Genomic DNA, 18,106 nt, shown 5'->3' with positions numbered 1-18,106 from the left:
TTCCTCCCTTCAAGGCCCTACTGAGAGCTCACCTCCTCCAGGAGGCCTCCCCAGACTGAGCCCCTTCCTTCCTCTCCCTCTCACCCCTCTCTCCATCCCATCTTACCTCCTTCCCTTCCCCACAGCACCTGTATATATGTTTGTACATATTTACTACTCTATTTATTTATTTATTTTACTTGTACATATCTAGTCTATTTTATTTTGTTAGTATGTTTGGTTTTGTTCTCTGTGTCCCCCTTTTAGACTGTGAGCCCACTGTTGGGTAGGGACTGTCTCTATATGTTGCCAACTTGTACTTCCCAAGCACTTAGTACAGTGCTCTGCACACAGTAAGCGCTCAATAAATACAATTGATTGATTGATTGAAATATCACAATTATTATTATTATAACGGCCTCCCTCATTATCAATCAATGGTATTTATTAAGTGCTCAGTATGTGCCAAGCACCGTAAGCTCCTCAAGAGCAGGAAATATGTCTTACTTCCATTGAACTCTCAAACACTTAATAGAGGGTTACACATTCAGCAGATGCTCAATTAATGCCATTGACTGATTAGACAAACTTGGTGGGCCGAATACATTTTGGGGGACTCCAATGTTGGAAAACTGACTCCGTCAGCAGCATTCCAGCACCCAACAGTCACTTGTTTCATACTTCCACTTGGTCCGTAGGATTCTTTCCTGGTCTACGCTAATCTCCACACCTTCAGTCCCATTCGGTTTTGGGTGATAACTGTTCGTTGGATCAAGCTACCCCAGAAAGCTACAGGCTACTTTCCAACATTTCCTCACCCTGAAGGAAACGGTTCTTGTGTCTGACCCAGAAACTGATGCTCCCCTCTGGTCCGAAGGCACACAGTATCAGGTTTCCACCTGCATCTGCCTGAAGGAAAAACTCTGCTTCCATCTCCGTGAGGTTTTTCCGGAGGGCACTGCAGAAGACCGCTGTGTGTCTTTTCTACATCAAGGGCCTTTGGCATAAAAGCCTTGGGGAATCAAACATGCTTTCATAGTTGATCACAGCAGTAGATCACAGTCATGCGGTGCCTGGGCTGTTTCTTTAGATTTACCTCTGTCCCTCCAATCTTCTTCCTTAACCCCAGCTCCCTCTGCTGAATTTCTGGTAGAATTTTCAGCGTGAAAAGTAGCAGGAACAAGCTATCGCAGCTGATTAAAGAAAGTTATACTGTAAACTCGACCCAGCCCGGCCAGCGTAACATTTTTTTTTCCCCTCTTCGTGCAGTTGGAATGAAGCCAGCAGTTTAACGGCAGCAGATCTAAACTATTTCCAAATGCATGGTCCAGAGGGGAGCGGGGAGGCCACCGCAAACTTACAATGTTCTCTCTTTCTGCACTCCATCCCCCTGCTTAGTAGCTTGCTGGAATTCCTATTCTTGGCCTTCCCCCCTCCAAGGTTTTCTCTTTTTGGAAACGCAACCCCTTTACAAGCAACTGTTCCCCCTGGTCAGATGTCCCATCAGACTCTGAGATAGGCTCCTGCCTTTTAATAATGATGGTATTTGTTAAGCGCTCACTATGTGCAAAGCATTGTTCTAAGCGCTTGGGGGATACAAAGTAATCAGGTTGTCCCACGTGGGACTCACAGTCTTAACCCCCATTTTACAGATGAGGGAACTGAGGCCCCGAGAAGTTAAGTGGCTTGCCCAAGGTCACACAGCTGACAAGTGGCGGAGCTAGGATTTGAACCCATGACCTCAGACTCCCAAGCCCGTGCTCTTTCCACCGAGCCACGCTGTTTATCACTCCCCTCTCTTATGAATCAACACCTTATCATGGCAGGAAAGTTGGCATATGCCAATGAAGCTTAGAGCTATGCCATTGAGAGATATTCTCTGTCCAGGGGTACCCATAATGGAAAGGTCTAAGCTGAAACATCAGACAAAGTTGATTCACCTGTGCTGAACAGCAGCAGCAAAGAGTCAAAGGTGGAAGGTCAAGTGATCAAAATGTTGATCAAAGACAATGGCAGAGACTTAAAACTTTACCATGCATAAGAAGGCACTGTAAACCACTTCTGTATTTTGTTTTTTTACCAAGAAAACAACATAGATATACATACCAGAATGACTACAGAAGAGCAAAGATAGGATGTTTTGGAGAATATATGTCCATAGGGTCACTGTGGATAGGAAACTCCTCCTATTCAATTATTCAATCCTATTTACTGAACACTTACTGTGTGCGGAGCAATGTACTAAGCCCCTGGGAGAGTACAATATCATCATCATCATCATCAATCGTATTTATTGAGCGCTTACTATGTGCAGAGCACTGTACTAAGCGCTTGGGAAGTACAAATTGGCAACATATAGAGACAGTCCCTACCCAACAGTGGGCTCACAGTCTAAAAGGGGGAGACAGAGAACAAAGCCAAACGTACTAATAAAATAAAATAGAATAGATATGTACAAGTAAAATAAATAAATAAATAAATAGAGTAATAAATATGTACAAACATATATACATATATACAGGTGCTGTGGGGAAGGGAAGGAGGTAAGATGGAGGGGATGGAGAGGGGGACGAGGGGGAGAGGAAGGAAGGGGCTCAGTGTGGGAAGGCCTCCTGGAGGAGGTGAGCTCTCAGTAGGGCCTTGAAGGGAGGAAGAGAGCTAGCTTGGCGGATGGGCAGAGGGAGGGCATTCCAGGCCCGGGGGATGACGTGGGCCGGGGTCGATGGCGGGACAGGCGAGAACGAGGTACGGTGAGGATGGCAATAAACAGACATTCGCGGCCCACTACGAACTTAGTCTAGAGGGAAATTGTGGTATTTGTTAAACCCAGGCACTGTACTGAGCGCTGGGGTGGATGCAAGCAAATCAGGATGGACACAGTACGTGTCCCGTGTGAGGTTCACAGCCTCAAAGCCCATTTTACAGATGGGGTAACTGAGGCCCAGAGAAGTGAAGTGACGTGTTCAAGATCACAACAGACAAGTAGCAGAGCCAGGATTGGAACCCATGATCTCCTGATTCCCAGGCCTGCGCTCTATTCACTACGCCATGCTGGCCGCCTGTTTTCCGGGGAGGGTGGAAAGGGGGCATTCTCTGCATTCACTCATTCATTCCCCAAGACCCACGGGAATCTTAATCAAGTCCCGGGGGTGGGGATGAAAGCAGAGAATCCCAGCCCCCAGCTGACAGCCTATCTTGGCCCCAATCCAGGCTTAATGGAAAGCCACCAGAAGCTGGGGCCAGAATCAGGGAAATCGAAATGCCTCTTAATGAGCAAACCAGGAATGTTCTCAGTTCAGGCTTTTCCCTGAAATGGGAAATCCAGGCTTGTTAGGGAAAGGAGGGGTTTGAATTGCTTCCCTTAGCTCTCTAATTAAGAGACAGTGCGCAGGGCTTTGGAGTCTAGGCCCAGGGGCTCTTCTTTGCCCACTCCCAGGGAATGAGGTGGCTCGCGGTTTTCACAAAGCCAAATAAACGGCACGTTTTGTAATTGTGAACACCTTATTTATTTTCTATTTATTTTATTTGTACATGTTTATTCTATTTATTTTGTTAATATGTTTTGTTCTCTGTCTCCCCCTTCTAGAATGTGAGCCCACTGTTGGGTAGGGACCATTTCTATATGTTGCTGACTTGTACTTCCCAAGTGCTTAGTACAGTGCTCTGCATACAGTAAGTGCTCAGTAAATACGATTGAATGAATTAATGGAATGCAAGGCTGGGGATGGGGAGGTGGGCCTGGGACCTCACTGGTTCTGCTGCACAGAAATGGGCTAGAATGCAATGCAGCATGACAGAGCAGACAGAGCACAGGGCTGGGAGTCAGAAGGTCATGGGTTCTAATCCTGACTCGGCCACTTATCTGCTGCATGGATTTGGGGAAGTCACTTCACTGGGCCTCAGTTACCTCATCTGTCAAATGGGGATTGAAACTAGGAGCCCCACGAGGGACTGGGACTGTTTCCAACTCGTTTTGCTTGTATCCACCCCAGTGCTTAGAACAGTCCCTGGCACATAGTAAGAGCTTAACAAATACCATAATTATTATTATTATTATTACCATCAATCAATCAATCATATTTATTGAGCGCTTACTGTGTGCAGAGCACTGTACTAAGCACTTGGGAAGTACAAGTTGGCAACATATAGAAACGGTCCCTACCCAACAGTGGACTCACAGTCCAGAAGGGGGAATCAATCTGTGCACTCCCTCAAATGGTGATAACTTCACCTAGGAGAGGAAGCTAAACTCTTGCTTTGGAAATACAAGGCACCAGGAGCTGACCCAGACCAAGTAAAGGAGGAGCCAGAGATGGCTGCTGATTTGTGGATGTGCAGGTGAGAAGAACCCTGCATATGTGGCCCAGTAGCTCACCCCTTTCTACCTCACCTCATTTCTCTCCTTCTACAATCCAGTCCTTGCACTATGCTCCTCTGGTGCTAACCTTTTCACTGTGCTTCCATCTCGCTGCCGACCCCTGGCCCACATCCTGCCTCTGGCCTGGAACACCCTCCCTTCTCAAATCCCACAGACGATTGCTCTCCCCACCTTCAAAGCCTTATTGAGGGTACATCTCCAGCGCTTAGAACAGTGCTTTGCACATAGTAAGCGCTTAACAAATACCATTATTGTTTATCTCCCCCGAGAGGCCTTCCCAGACTAAGCCCCCCTTTTCCTCATCTCCCACTCCCTCCTGCGTCGCTCTGACTTCCTCCCTTTGTTCTTCCCCCCTCTCCCAGCCCCACTGCACTTATGTATATATCTGTAATTTTATCTATTTGTACTCTCTGTCTCCCCCTTCCCAGACTGTACGCTTGTTGTGGGCAGGGATCGTCTTTGTTGTATTGTACTTTCCTAAATGCTTAGTACAGTGCTCTGCACGCAGTAAGCACTTAATCAATACTATTGAATGAATGAATTAAGTAGGTCCCTGTAATCAGCAGTTCTCCTGGAATCCTCAGGGGCTGAGTGGGTTAATGAGGACACATAGAAAAAGAGAGAAAGAGCGAGCACGAGCAGAAATGGATCAGAAAGAGAACAACAACAACAATAATAATAATAATGGGATTTGTTAAGTTAAGCATTTACTATGTGCCGGGCACTGTACTAAGCCCGGGGGTAGATACAAAATAATTGTGTTGGACACAGTCCTGTCCCACATGGGGCTCCCAGTCTTAATCCCCATTTTACAGATGAGAAAAGTAGGGCCCTGAGAAGTGAAGAGACTTGCCAGAGGTCACGTAGCAGACAAGCGGCAGAGCCGGGATTAGCACCCAGGTCCTTGGACTCGCAGGCCCGTGATCTTTCCCCTAAACCACAGAGAGCTGTCAGAAGGATTTCAGACTTCTCAATCACTCCTCCCTCCGGTGAGTGCTCTCGTTCACCTAGAGCGGATTCAGGGGCAGTTTAATGCTCAATGGGTCTCCGGAGAATCCTCAAACCCAAGGAGGATGTTTGTTTTGGATGGTGCAACGTGCTGGAACAGAACAGGGCTCAGTTTGCCAAGAGCAGGGGGTGAGAAGGCAGTGGCAGAGAAGTAGAGAGAACTGTCTCTGCTGTAGAGACTGCTGGATGGAGACTGTGGGACCAACAACGCTTGGATCCCTCCATGTCTCAAAGCTCATCCAAGTGAGAAGCAGTTGATGTGCCAAGGTCAAAGGGGCCAATTCCCCCCAGCTGCAGTTGGGCCGTTAACTTGGGGTAGTGAGCTGAGTCGACCCCGTGGCCAAGTCCTCCCTCCTCATATTAGGCAGATGATTGCTTTCCCCGCTTTCAAAGCTTTATTGCAGGCACATCTCCTTCAAGAAGCCTTCCTGACTCAAACCCTCCTCTCCGCCTCTCCCACACCCTCTGCATCACCCTGACTTACCTCCTTCATTTATCCTCCTTCCTAGCCCACACGTATATATCTGTAATTTACTTATCTATTATTTGTGTACATTAATGTCTGCCCCATAGAAGCACTTAAGTATACAATCATAATAATTATTACTAAGACTGCCTGTGAGCCTGGAAGTAAGCCTGGTCCAGGGGCCCGAGTCTTTGGATCCCATCCTGTGAGAAGCCAGTTAGCTCTTGCCCTCACGAACCTCCGCCACGGTGCTTTTCAGCACAGAAACCCAGGCAGCTGGCCCCAGCTTGGCAGCAAGGCTTCCCAGGGTATGTGGTCAGGCATCCCTACCTGTTTTTTTTATTTTTTGGTATCTGTTAAGTGCTTACTATGTGCCAGGCACTGTTCTAAGCCCTGGGGTAGACACAAGTTAATCAGGTTGCACACAGTCCCTGTCCCACATGGGGCTCTCAGTCAATTTCCATTTTACAGACGAGGGAACTGAGGCATAGAAAAGTGAGGAGACTTAATAATGATAGCATTTATTAAGTGCTTACTATGTGCAAAGCACTGTTCTAAGTGCTGAACACTGTTCTAAGCGCTGAGACTTGTCACACAATAGACAAGTGGAGGAGCCGGGTTTAGAGCTCAGGTTCCAACATTTCTTAGGGAGCAGCAGCAAACAGATGGGGCTTGGGAGTGACAGGTGGGATTCACCATAGCTACCAGATCCCAAAGAGCTGACCATAGCCCTTCAGAAGCTCTAAGGCCTTGTCAGAGGCCTAGGATAACTGAGGCTTGGGAATTCATCTTGTTGGGGAGGAATGCTAAATCAATAGATTGATTTAGACTGTGTCACAAGCCCCCAGTTCATACCAACAGGACCTTCCTGGACTGGGGGCACCTCAGTGACATGGAGTAGAAGTCAAACCACCCCTCTGATCACCAAGGTTAAAATGTAAAGTTTTTGACTTAGTTTTACCAACATGCAAGGGGAATGACACACACACACACAGATATATATATATATACATATATATACACACTCACTCACTCAACTCAACCAAGGGCCCAATACCAACCTGTGTTCAAAGGAGCCCATTCTGCCAATGCTTCTTCTTTCTGCTTCCAAGTACTGCTTTCCTACTCCTGTAGATGCTTCAAAGCAACCACCTTTTATTAGCCTTTACTATGGCAGTTGTGGCTCTATGTAGCAGTCATCGATTGGCCCAGGCCCATTATTGGATAGAACAGGGAGAGAAAGCCCTGCCTCCCTCCATTATCACCTGTCTCAGGTAGAGCCAATTAGTGCGTTAGCAAAGTCTCTCCCTTGTTGTTAGTGGAATCAAAGGCAACTTGTTGTGGGCTCACCACAGACTGTAATAATAATAATTGTGGTATTTGTTAAGCACTTATTATGTGCCAAGCACTGTTCTAAGTACTGAAGTAAATACAGCTTTACAGTCTAGAGCTGTAAGTAGAGAGCAAGTCTTGAGCTTATTCTAGGCTGTGAACTCCTCCTGCTAGACTGTAAACTCGTTGTGGGCAGAGAATGTGTCTGTTTATTGTATGTACACTCCCATGCGCTTAGTACAGTGCTCTGCACATGGTAAGTTCTCAATAAATGATTGAATGAAAGAATCAGTAGTATAAGAGAAAAACGAAGAGAAAAAGAAAAAAAGAGAAGCGGCATGGCCTCATAGAGCATGGGAAAGACCTGGGGTCTAATTCTGGGTCCACTGCTTGTCTACTTGGGAAAGTTACTTAACTTCTCTGTGCCTGTTATCTCATCTGTAAAATGGGGATTAAGTCTGTGGGACATGGACTGTGTCCAACCTGACTATCCTGTAGCTACCTCACCGCTTAATACAGATACTGGCAAATAGTCCTTTTGAGCGCCTACTGTGAGCAGAACAGTATGCTAAGTCCTTGGGACAGTAGATTATGATCCCTGCCTTCAAGGACCTTATATCTACTACTCCTGTTGTACTTTCCCCAATGCTCCGCACACAGTAAACACCCTATAAATACTGTTGATTCCGACCCTCAGGGAGGTTATTTTCTAGTGGAAGATGGAGATGCTAAAATAAAACACTGGCTTCACCTCCATCTGAAATCCACGGCGATAAGGATCTTCTTCCCCTGTGGAGCATGGCAGCCTAGTGGAAAGAGCGCAGGCCTGGGAGTTGGAGGACCTGGGTTCTAACTTGCCTGCTGTGGGACTTCGGGCAAGTCATTTCTCCATGACTTAGTTTCCCCATCAGTAAAATAGGGATGAAATACCTGTTCTCCTTCCTCCAAGATTGTAAGCCCCATTTGGGATGGGGACTGTGTCTCATCTGATTGTATTATATTTACCCCACTGCTTGACATGTAATAAGTGCCACAGTTATTATTATTTCCCTATTCTCCCCCCAGGATGATGTTCCAGGTCAGTCTTGGAACTGATCCCTTCTTCCTGTTTCCCGTCTGGATCAGGATTAAGCCCGAGGTCAGGCCAGAATTCCTGTCCCGCCTTTCCCCCCTCCCAACCAAACCTGAACTCCCAGGTCTCTGGGGAATGTGGAGGGAGGTGAGGTGTAAGCTAAACTGTAAGCTTGTTGTGGGCATGGAATGTTTGTTTATTGTTATATTGTACTCTCCTAAGCACTTAGTACAGTGTTCTGCACACAGAAAGCACTCAATAAATGCGACAGACTGACTGACAGGTGAGCTAGAACTCAGCCTGAGAGGTGCCAGCCCCAACCAAGTTTGTGCCCGGTTGGCAGGAAATCATTCATGCCTGGCCAGCCTAGTCTCATATTTTTAAAAAGCAGGCCTGTGTGACTAGAACAAAATTCAAGGGTGTAAAGGCCACTTTAAATATCACTAGGATGCTGGGGAAGATGAAGCTAAAATGAAGAACTTCCGCATCTCTATTTAGTTCCCTCCCTTCCCCTTCTCCTGGCTGCTGAAGAGAAGCAGTGTGGTCTAGTGGAAAAATCCCAGGCCTGGGAGTCATTAGACCTGAGTTCTAATCCCGCTTTGCCACTGGACTGCTGTGTGACTTTGGGTAAGTCATTTAACTTCTCTGTGGCTGTTACCTCATTTGTAAAATGGGGATTAAAGCTGTGAGACCTGTGTAAGACATGGTATGTTTTCTACTTGATTACCCCTGTATCTACCCCATCAATTAGCACAGTGTCTGTCACATAATAAGCTCCATAAATGGAGTTGGTTCCTAAGGACTAGGTCAAAGATTTTCAGCCTCTGTCCAACTAGGAGACTACTTGAATTCAAAAGAGATACTACAGAGCGTCCTTACTGAATATCAATCAATCAATTAATGGTATTTACTGTTTACTGTGTACAGAGCACTGTACTAAGTACTTGGGAGAGTACAATACAACAGAGTTGGTCGAAACATTCTCTGCCCATAACAAATATGACTATTATCGCAAGTTCCTCGCAATGCCTCCACCCGGCTCATACCAACCAAAACCTTCCTGGACCAGGGGAGAGCCTCAGTGACATATAGTACAGTCAAACCACACCTCTGATCACCAAGGTTACTGTAGAAAGTTTTTAACTTAGTTTTACCAATGTTAAAGGGAATGCTACATACACACTTTACCTCACTCCACTCCAAGGGTCCAATACCAGTCCACTGATCGAGGGAGCCCGTTCAGGCGGGATCACAAACAGCCACTAACAAGGCAGCTGGTTGTGGGCTTACCACATTTATTTGTCGTGCATTGCGCTGTGTAATTTCTGGAGTACTGGGCCTAATCATGATAATTGCCATAAGGCTTGGATAACATACAATAAAAGCTGTAATATCTGTCAATAATAATAATAATGGTATTTGTAAAGTGCTATGTGCCAAGCACTGGGATAAATACATGGTAATCAGGTTGTCCCACATGGGGCTCACCGTCTCCATCCCCATTTTACAGACGAGGGAACTGAGGCGCAGAGAAGTTAAGGGACGTGTCAAGCGCTTACTATGTGCCAAACACCATACTGAGTGCTGGGGTAGGTGCCAGATAATCAGGTTGGACACAGCCCCTGTCCCACATGTGGTTCACAATTGAAGTGGGAGGAAGGCCAGGAGTTGAATCCTCATTTTTCAGATGAGGAAGTTGAGGCCCAGAGAAGTTAAGTGACTTGCCCCAGGTCACATAGCAGACAAGAGGCAGAGCCAGGATTAGAACCCTAATCTCCTGAGTTTTAGATCCATGTTCTTTCCACTAGGCCATACTACTTTCCCTGTAAACAGGGAGAGGGAAAGAGAGAGAGAGAGAGAGAGAGGGAGGGAGAGGGAAAGAGAGAGAGAGTGTGTGTGAGAATTAATCAGTCATACAATATGGACTCTTGTCTGAGTATTATTCAATCCCAGAGAATTAAGCAACCACCTCACCCAGACTTCCTGTGTATGAAGCAAACAACCTGGCCAGGGCACAAGGCATAGACATACACGCCACCCCCGCCACCGCCCCCCCAACCCACACGGACTCCTTTTAGGTAGAAGTATTTTATTTCACTTACAATAGTGCCACATGGAAAACTACAGTAGCATACAAAAAAATGAAAATATAACCCTCACCCACAGCCCAACATAAACCCCACCTCTGTGTAGTCACAAAACTGCCGAGGAGCCAGCCTGCCATCTCCTTAGAAAGCCTCCTCCCTCATCCCGCATCATCCCCCACCTCGTTCACCCAGTAGCTCTGTGTGTTACCTCAGGGAAGATTGGGAGGCCATTTTCTCTCTCTCACTTCAGACCTTTTCCAGAGCACCCTCCTCCTCAGCCAGTGCCAAACCATAGCTTGGGAGCAGAGGGGCCCGGTAAGGTGGCAGGATGGCCCTTCCCGATTAGTCCGTTTCCTTTCCGTTCTGCCACAGGATCCTCCCACCCTGGCCCGTACCCTCCATTCCCGGCACATCTGGAAACCATCAGGCACATTCCTGCCTAGCTGGGTAACCTGTCCCAGATCATTCCCAGCCGGGACGGGTCCCGGAGCTCAGATTTGACTCAAGGACAAAGCTTTCGGAGAGCTGGGATCCATCAATATGGGAAAGAGACACTGACAAGGGGGCACGCTGGCTCTCAGGAGAGAAGCGTGGGATCCAGCCTCTCTCCCAGATCCCTCCGCAAGGACTGGCCCCATCTAACGCTCTTGAGCAGAGCACGGGGGAAGCCCTGGCTCCGGGAATACAGGTCACTGAAGCTGCCAACAAGTCTGTTTGAAGAAATGACTTGGAAATTCCTTCATTTTGGCCTGATGTTTAGCTGACAGGAGGGTAGCGGTCTGGTTCTTGCCCTCAGGAAGAGAGTGAATTTAGAAGGCTTCTGAAGGATGAAGGAAAAAAGGGCTAAAGAGCACGGTAATAAACTAACCCCTGACCTCTCAATCACAGGACACTGTGCTATTTCCAAACTGACTCTTATCTTTTCCTTAAGGGTCTGGGAAACTCTGGGGAGGCTACAGGCCTCACTTCTCTCCCAGGCTTCCAGTTGCCAGGAGACCCACCATGCCAGGCTGGAGCAAGGAGAAGGTAACCCTCTGTCTCGACCCTGAGTCTGCTCTGCCAGTTTCTCCCCAGAGCGGGCAACCCTTCTGCCACTGCCTGCAGAAAGGGGGTGAAGGTGGGGGAATGGAACCAGGTGTCCAAAACAGGAAGGTTTTTGAAACTATTGATGGGAGCGACAAGTCCCTCAGCCAAGCTTCTTGCAGCAGGCTTTAGGCCGCTATCCCGAGTCAGAAGATTCTGGCTTCTCTCCCGCTTTGGACAGAGGCCTGTAGGCTCACATAGGTCTTTTTGGGGGGGCCGGAGGGGAGTGTTTCCTTCCAAGACTCTGAGGAGTGCATGAAAATTTGTCTGAGCAAAGAATGTGATTTTTGTATTCAATGCCAGAGCAGGCCCAAGGAGGAGTCCATGCACCTGGGTGGAATTAAAGGCCGCGTAACCGGCAAACCCCTCTAAGGCACTGGATGCTGAAAAAGGCAGGCTGCAGAGCCGAGGAGGGTGAAAGCCCCTCTAGGGGTCTTGGCATAGAATGGGCAGCTTTGTTCAGGGTGAAAGGCTACTGCCTGGCTGGTGAGGTAGAGGCCACCGGTGCTGGTGACTTAAGTGCTCCCTAAGGTGGAGGGGAGTGCTCAGAAGGGAGCATGTTGGGGGAGAGTTCAGGGTTCGGAACCAGTAAGCTTTCTCTGCTGAGACTCCATGATGGGGGTGGGGGGGGGGGGGCAGCGGCACGTATGGAGGAAAAGAAGTGCAAAAGGTGGGAGCTCATTTGCTAACTCTTTTCTCTTGGAAAACCCGAGGGTAGCCTGCCTATTCAGGCCACAGGAGTTCCTTCTGGGATGGCTGAAGAACAAGGCTTGAAACAGCTGGAATCTGGGAAGAGCTTCAAGGAGTGCTTCAGAGCCATTTGGGACTGCACGATAGCAGCAGCAGGACAAAAACCCCAAGAGGAGAACCCCGACGGGGTGCTAAGAGGAGGCCCACTCGACTCTGTCGTCCTAGGTGATCTTCATGCCTCAAGGAGAGCCAGAGGGGAAGCCGGGGAGGGGTCAAGATGACAGCGGAGCTGGGAATCCCTGCTGTCTGGGGGTGACCGGGCAGTGGTTCGCTGCCGTTGTTCACTGTGCCGTGATTTCTGTGTGCCTCTGGGGTCAGGGCAACAGACAGCAATCCTCAATCTGCACAATGGTGTGGGCAAAACAAGGCATTCCGAATTTCCTCAGCAACTAAGTACTCCCTGCTGGCTGACCTGGATGTGAATCTGGCTCTTCCCCTGGACCCTGGGCAGTGCTGACCTCCACCTCTGCATTAACCCCAGGGCTGCTGAACCTCCTCTGCTCTGGGTGAACTGGTAGAGTCACAGGGGCCGTCCTTCCTTGTCATTTAAAGAAACCAGAACATAATAAATATACCAATCTTTCTTTAAAAAAAAGGATTTTAAAGGCATTTTTCCCTGAAAATTTCCAGTGTATTCCATAATGTTTCAAAAATTTCCCCAAAAATATATCTTTAAAGCATTTGACACACTGACACGAGCGGGTGTTAGCCTGAGGCCGAGCCCGGAACCACGGGCCAAACAGCCTATCGCCGGCCACCCTGACTGGGCCCAAGCAGCCTCGCGGACCAGACGGGACACCGGTTACAATGTAAGACTCAATTTGCAAGTGAACGAGATAAAAGGGGTTTTCACAGTGGATCCAATCTCCGATTCCACCCGGAGCCTCCGGCTCGGGGGAGCCCATCTTGCCGAGACCTTTCCGGGGACGTCGAAGGCAGCTCTCGGGGCGAGGGGCCAGAGTCACGTTCTTCTTGATGCAAGACAGCGAAAGCAGGTTCAGTTTCCCCCCCCCACACCCGGTGTCTGTCTCTCCTTCCCGGTCCCCCTCTTCCTCCTCTTCCATTTTACCAGACTTCACACTTGCGCTGGGGGTTCATGGGAGAGCCGGGGGGACACTGGAAGTGTTCCGAGAATTCCCTGGAGTTGGAGACGGTGCCGATGACCCGGAAGCGGGAGGGGCTGTGGGGGTCCGTGATGAGGCCTTCGTGAGAGCTCTCGGGGGTGCGCACCGAGCACCAGACCTTGGTGGCGTTGGGGCGGGGGAAGAAAACACATGGTGAGAGAAGCAGGATGCACCACTCTGACCCAGTGCTTCACACACTGACACCCTCACCCGTACTCTGACAAGACGTAAGGCTCTAGGTCAAAGGGGAAACATACCTGAGCCTAACCTGGACTCTCTGGGATACAAGCTCTCCCAAGCCACAGAAGGCCACTGTAGGCCGGTGGGAGGAGGGGCTTTTATCCCAAAGCCAAGGGGCCTCAGCCTGGAGAAATGGAAAGTCGTTGCCCTTGGTCCTTCTCGGGGCCAACTATGGCATTCGGAAATGGGGCGAGGAGGCTTTCCAGACCCTGAAGCAGCGTGGCTCAGTGGAAAGAGCACGGGCTTGGGAGTCAGAGGTCATGGGTTCAAATCCCGGCTCCACCAATTGTCAGCTGTGTGACTTTAAGTCCCTTCTCTGTGCCTCGGTTACCTCATCTGTAAAATGGGGATTCAGACTGTGAGCCCCTTGTGGGACAACCTGATCATCTTGTAACCTCCCCAGAGCTTAGAACAGTGCTTTGCACATAGTAAGTGCTTAATAAATGCCATTATTATTATTATTCAGATGTCTCAATCTGGATGCCACTAGATTAGAGGAAAGCAGGGTGGGCCGAGGTATTTCTCTGACCACCAGCCGCCCCCCTGGGCCACCTCAGGCCAATGAACCACTTGGAGGCGGTGATCCGGGACTCAATCACAGAGAGGCCCACCACAGTGCATTAATCAGATCAGCAAACCCAGCCCAATGAGGCGGTCTAGGCCATGGGAGCGGTTCCCTTTTGGGCCAAGGACTACAACCAGGCTCTCCTGGTGAACTCACCTGAGCAAATCCCAAAAAGAAGAGTTGGTTATTGTTCAGGCCAAGAGTAGGTAACGTCTCCTCTTCCCCATTTTTCTTCACCCAGTTCTGGTAGGCCTAGGAAAAAACAAACAACACTAATTACTTCGAAGAGAGAGCAGCATGGCCTAGTGGAAGGAGCACAGGCCTGGGCATCCGGGGATTTGGGTTCTAATGCCTGCTCCGCCACTCGCCTGCTGTATGACTTTGGACGAGTCACTTGATGTCTCTGTGCCTCAGTTTCCTTATCTGTAAAATGAGGATTTGATACCTGTTCTCCCTCCCCATCTAGGTCTCCCCATCCTATCTGCTTATCTTGCATCAACCCCAGAACTTAATTTAGTGTTTGCAACAGAGTAAGCACTTAAATACCACAATTATTAGCAGAGACCCACGTCAGGAGAAACAGATTTGCAGTGGGGAAGGAAATATGGGATGGGATGGATTTGGACGGGACAATCCTCATCCCCATGGGGACCCTCTCCTACTTCTGACTCCCCGGATGTGTCAGAGGAACCCAGAGCCGTTGGTTGGCTGGATGTGGGGGACCCCACCATTCATTCAATCGTATTTATTGAGCCCTTACTGTGTGAAGAGCACTGTACTAAGCGCTAATAGCCTTTCATTCATTCAATCGCAATTATCGAGCGCTTACTGTGTGCAGGGCACACACTTCCCACCCTCACGGGCCAGGAGGGAAAGCAGAGGTTCTCCCGGAGGAGATGGGTGCCAGGCTCCCTACCCGATAGGCTGCCTTGAGGCCCCCGTTGTCGGCGATGTTCTCCCCCAGGGTGTGCCGGCCGTTCACCGGCTCCCCATTCACCGTGTAGTTGCTGTACTGCTCCACCATGCACTCGGTCTGCTGCTTGAAGGCTTCCACGGAAGAGTTCTTCCACCAAGGGCGGAGGTTGCCGTCTTTATCATACTCTCGCCCTACGGCCCCCGAGAAAAGGGCCAGGAGAATGAAGCCAGCCGGCCCAGCGTGAGCCCGCCCCCAATGCCCGCCTCCTCTCCCACCGCTCACCGGCGGGCCTGGCCAAGGCAGAGGCCGGGACCTCCGGCTCCGACTCTTAGGTCTTGGGAGTGTAAGGCCCAATGAGGCCCGGGAAGTTTACCCAGACAGCAAGTCTGGCCTCAGCCCGCTTCCTCTCCCCAGCCCTGGATGGGAACAGAAACTGGATGCTCCCCCTGCCAACCCAAGTCCCCCGGGACAGCTCAAGGGAGGAATCCATATATACCTGTATATATGTATATATGGTTGTACATATTTATTACTCTATTTATTTATTTATTTATTTATTTTACTTGTACATTTCTATCCTATTTATTTTATTGGTATGTTTGGTTCTGTTCTCTGTCTCCCCCTTTTAGACTGTGAGCCCACTGTTGGGTAGGGACTGTCTCTATGTGTTGCCAATTTGTACTTCCCAAGCGCTTAGTACAGTGCTCTGCACATAGTAAGCGCTCAATAAATACGATTGATTGATTGATTTAATCCAATCCCACTAGACGAGCCTGGGATTGGCGGGGGTGGGCAGAGGATTGCTTAGGAAATCCAGGAGCAAACTGCCATCTCGGGCCTAGTGGCCTCACGGAGGCCTTATCAGCAGACTGGGCTCAAAATCCAGCTTGGACCGAGACCTCCCAAACTGGGAGCAGCATGGCCTCGTGGAAAGAGCGTGGGCCTGGGAGTTGAGACCTGGGTTCGAATCCAGACTCCACCACTTGCCTGCTGTTCACTCATTCATTCATTCAATCGTATTTATTGAGCGCTTACTGTGTGCAGAGCACTGTACTAAGCGCTTGGGAAGTACAAGCTGGCAACATATAGAGACGGTCCCTACCCAACAGTGGGCTCATGGACTTTGGGCAAGTTACTTCTCTGTTTTGGAGATTCCTGATCAGCAAAATGGGAAATACCTCTTCTCCGTCCCACTGAGATTGTGAACCCCATGTGGGACAGGGACTGTCTGATCCGATTGTATATTTATCCTAAGGCGTGGCATATAATAAATACCACAATTATTATTTTTGGCATTCTTTTACAGTACCTGTCAAGCACTTACTATGCGCCAAGCACCGTACTAAGTGCTGGGGTACATACAAACAAATCAAGTTGGACACAGTCCCTATCCCACATGGATTTCAAAGTCTGAATCTCCATTTTACAGACGATGTAACTGTTACCCATCCCGGATCAGGACTGACTCGAGGGCAGGCCAGGTCTCTTACTGGCCCCCTTCCCTGCTCAACCCATCCTCCTCCCCGATCCCACCAAGCCCAAACCCGAATTCCCGGTACTCTGTGAGAGATGAAGTTGAGGTGAGCTAAATCCCAGCCTGGGGGGTGGAAGTCTCAGGCGCCAGGCCCTACCCACCTGTCTAGCCAAGTCCCATATTTTTTAAAAAGCACGCCTGTGTGATTGGAACAAAATTCAAAAGTATGAAGGTCCCTTTAAATAGCACTAAGATGTTCAGGCAGATGAAGCTAAAACTAAGAACTTCCACATCTCCGTTTAGCTCTCTTCCTCCCCTTTCTTCTGGCTGCTGAGCTGAAGCGGTGCAGCCTAGTGGAAAGAGCCCAGGTTTGGGAGTCTGTAGACTTGGGTTCTAACCCCGGCTCCATCACTTGCCCGCTGTGTGACCTCGGGCAAGTCGCTTCACTTCTCTAGGCTTCAGTTTCCTCTTCTGTAAAATGAGGACGGATTTCCCGTTCTCCCCGCTTAGTCCGAGACTTAGGGTGTGTCCCAGTTAATTATTATGCTTGGTACGTACTAAATGCGGAACGAACGCCACAGTCATTGTTCTTATCATCAATACATACCTTGATCATCGAAAGCGTGGGTCAGCTCATGGCCCACGACAACACCAATTCCGCCAAAATTCAGCGACCTGGGGGTGGTAAGGAGTTACAGGTTTTACACCTCGGGGACACTTTCCCATTCCCAAGATTCTCAACTGGGGGCCCAAGGGGCAGACAGAATGGGGAAAATGGAAGAATCACCTCAACCTGATGGCACCAGTGCCTTTTCTTCTCCTGAAAGGGCCTTTGTACAAATTGTTGCCAATTTGTACTTCCCAAGCGCTTAGTACAGTGCTCTGCACATAGTAAGCCCTCAATAAATACGATTGATGATGATGATGAAAGGGCCTGCGGGGGCAACTGGCTCCCGAGCCACCAGTCTGATTCTCCCTCACAGTTTCTTTGTCACTGGCTAGGACTGGTGTGCTCTAACAGAGCGGCATACGTTTCCCCGAGCAGGAACTGCGTTGCCCGAGCTGCAGGATGGCACGTGGAAGGGAGAAGTTCTGGGAAAGCCCAGTGGTCTCATTCCTCCCTGAGTTTCTATCGATGTTTCATCAATCAGAGCTGACCAGAGGGCAGGACTGGGCACTAGACGCTGGAGAAGGCGGCACAGGGAGGCAGACCCTTGAAGTCTTCCCAACTAGTGTCCTTTTGGCAAATTTGCTACCTTGGACCGTTACATGGTGCTTGACCTTCTTGGCAGTACATTTTGGGAGGTCAAATCTCCCAATCTACACCACACAGGAGTTCACAGAAGGGAAATGGTTTCCAATAAAACTTGCCGGTTTACACACTCCCTCTAGACTGTAAGCTCATTGCGGGCAGGGAATGTGTTATATTGTACTCTCCCAAGTGCTTAGTACATGCTCTGCACGCAGTAAGCACTCAATAAATACAACTGACTACAGTCCTGCATGCCTAAAACCTCTTGTCCCCTTCCCTGAAGAAAAACTGGAAAGACCTATTGTGTAGTGAAGGAGTGTCAATGTCCTCAGTGGAAAGGGCACGGGCTTGGGAGTCAAAGGTCATGGGTTCTAATCCCA

General features: G+C 49.1%; 1 protein-coding gene across 4 annotated transcripts in view; it reads right to left on the bottom strand.

Annotated features, from left to right (window-relative positions):
• Window positions 1-10,307: 10,307 nt before the first annotated feature.
• The window catches only part of ECE1 (endothelin converting enzyme 1), a 168,860-nt gene continuing 161,061 nt past the window's right edge, over window positions 10,308-18,106 (bottom strand). For all 4 annotated transcript variants that reach the window (XM_038746207.1, XM_038746206.1, XM_038746208.1 and 1 more), the window contains 4 exons: window positions 17,082-17,149; window positions 15,001-15,191; window positions 14,241-14,336; window positions 10,308-13,397 (listed from right to left, as the gene is read on the bottom strand). In XM_038746207.1, the coding sequence (XP_038602135.1) occupies window positions 13,221-13,397; window positions 14,241-14,336; window positions 15,001-15,191; window positions 17,082-17,149 (532 nt within the window). In that variant the 3' untranslated portion in view covers window positions 10,308-13,220. The remainder of the gene's footprint in view (window positions 13,398-14,240; window positions 14,337-15,000; window positions 15,192-17,081; window positions 17,150-18,106) is intronic.

Source organism: Tachyglossus aculeatus, chromosome 5 (assembly GCF_015852505.1).
Source record: "Tachyglossus aculeatus isolate mTacAcu1 chromosome 5, mTacAcu1.pri, whole genome shotgun sequence".
Lineage (NCBI taxonomy): Eukaryota > Metazoa > Chordata > Mammalia > Monotremata > Tachyglossidae > Tachyglossus > Tachyglossus aculeatus.
This window is presented reverse-complemented; position numbering and strand designations above follow the sequence as displayed.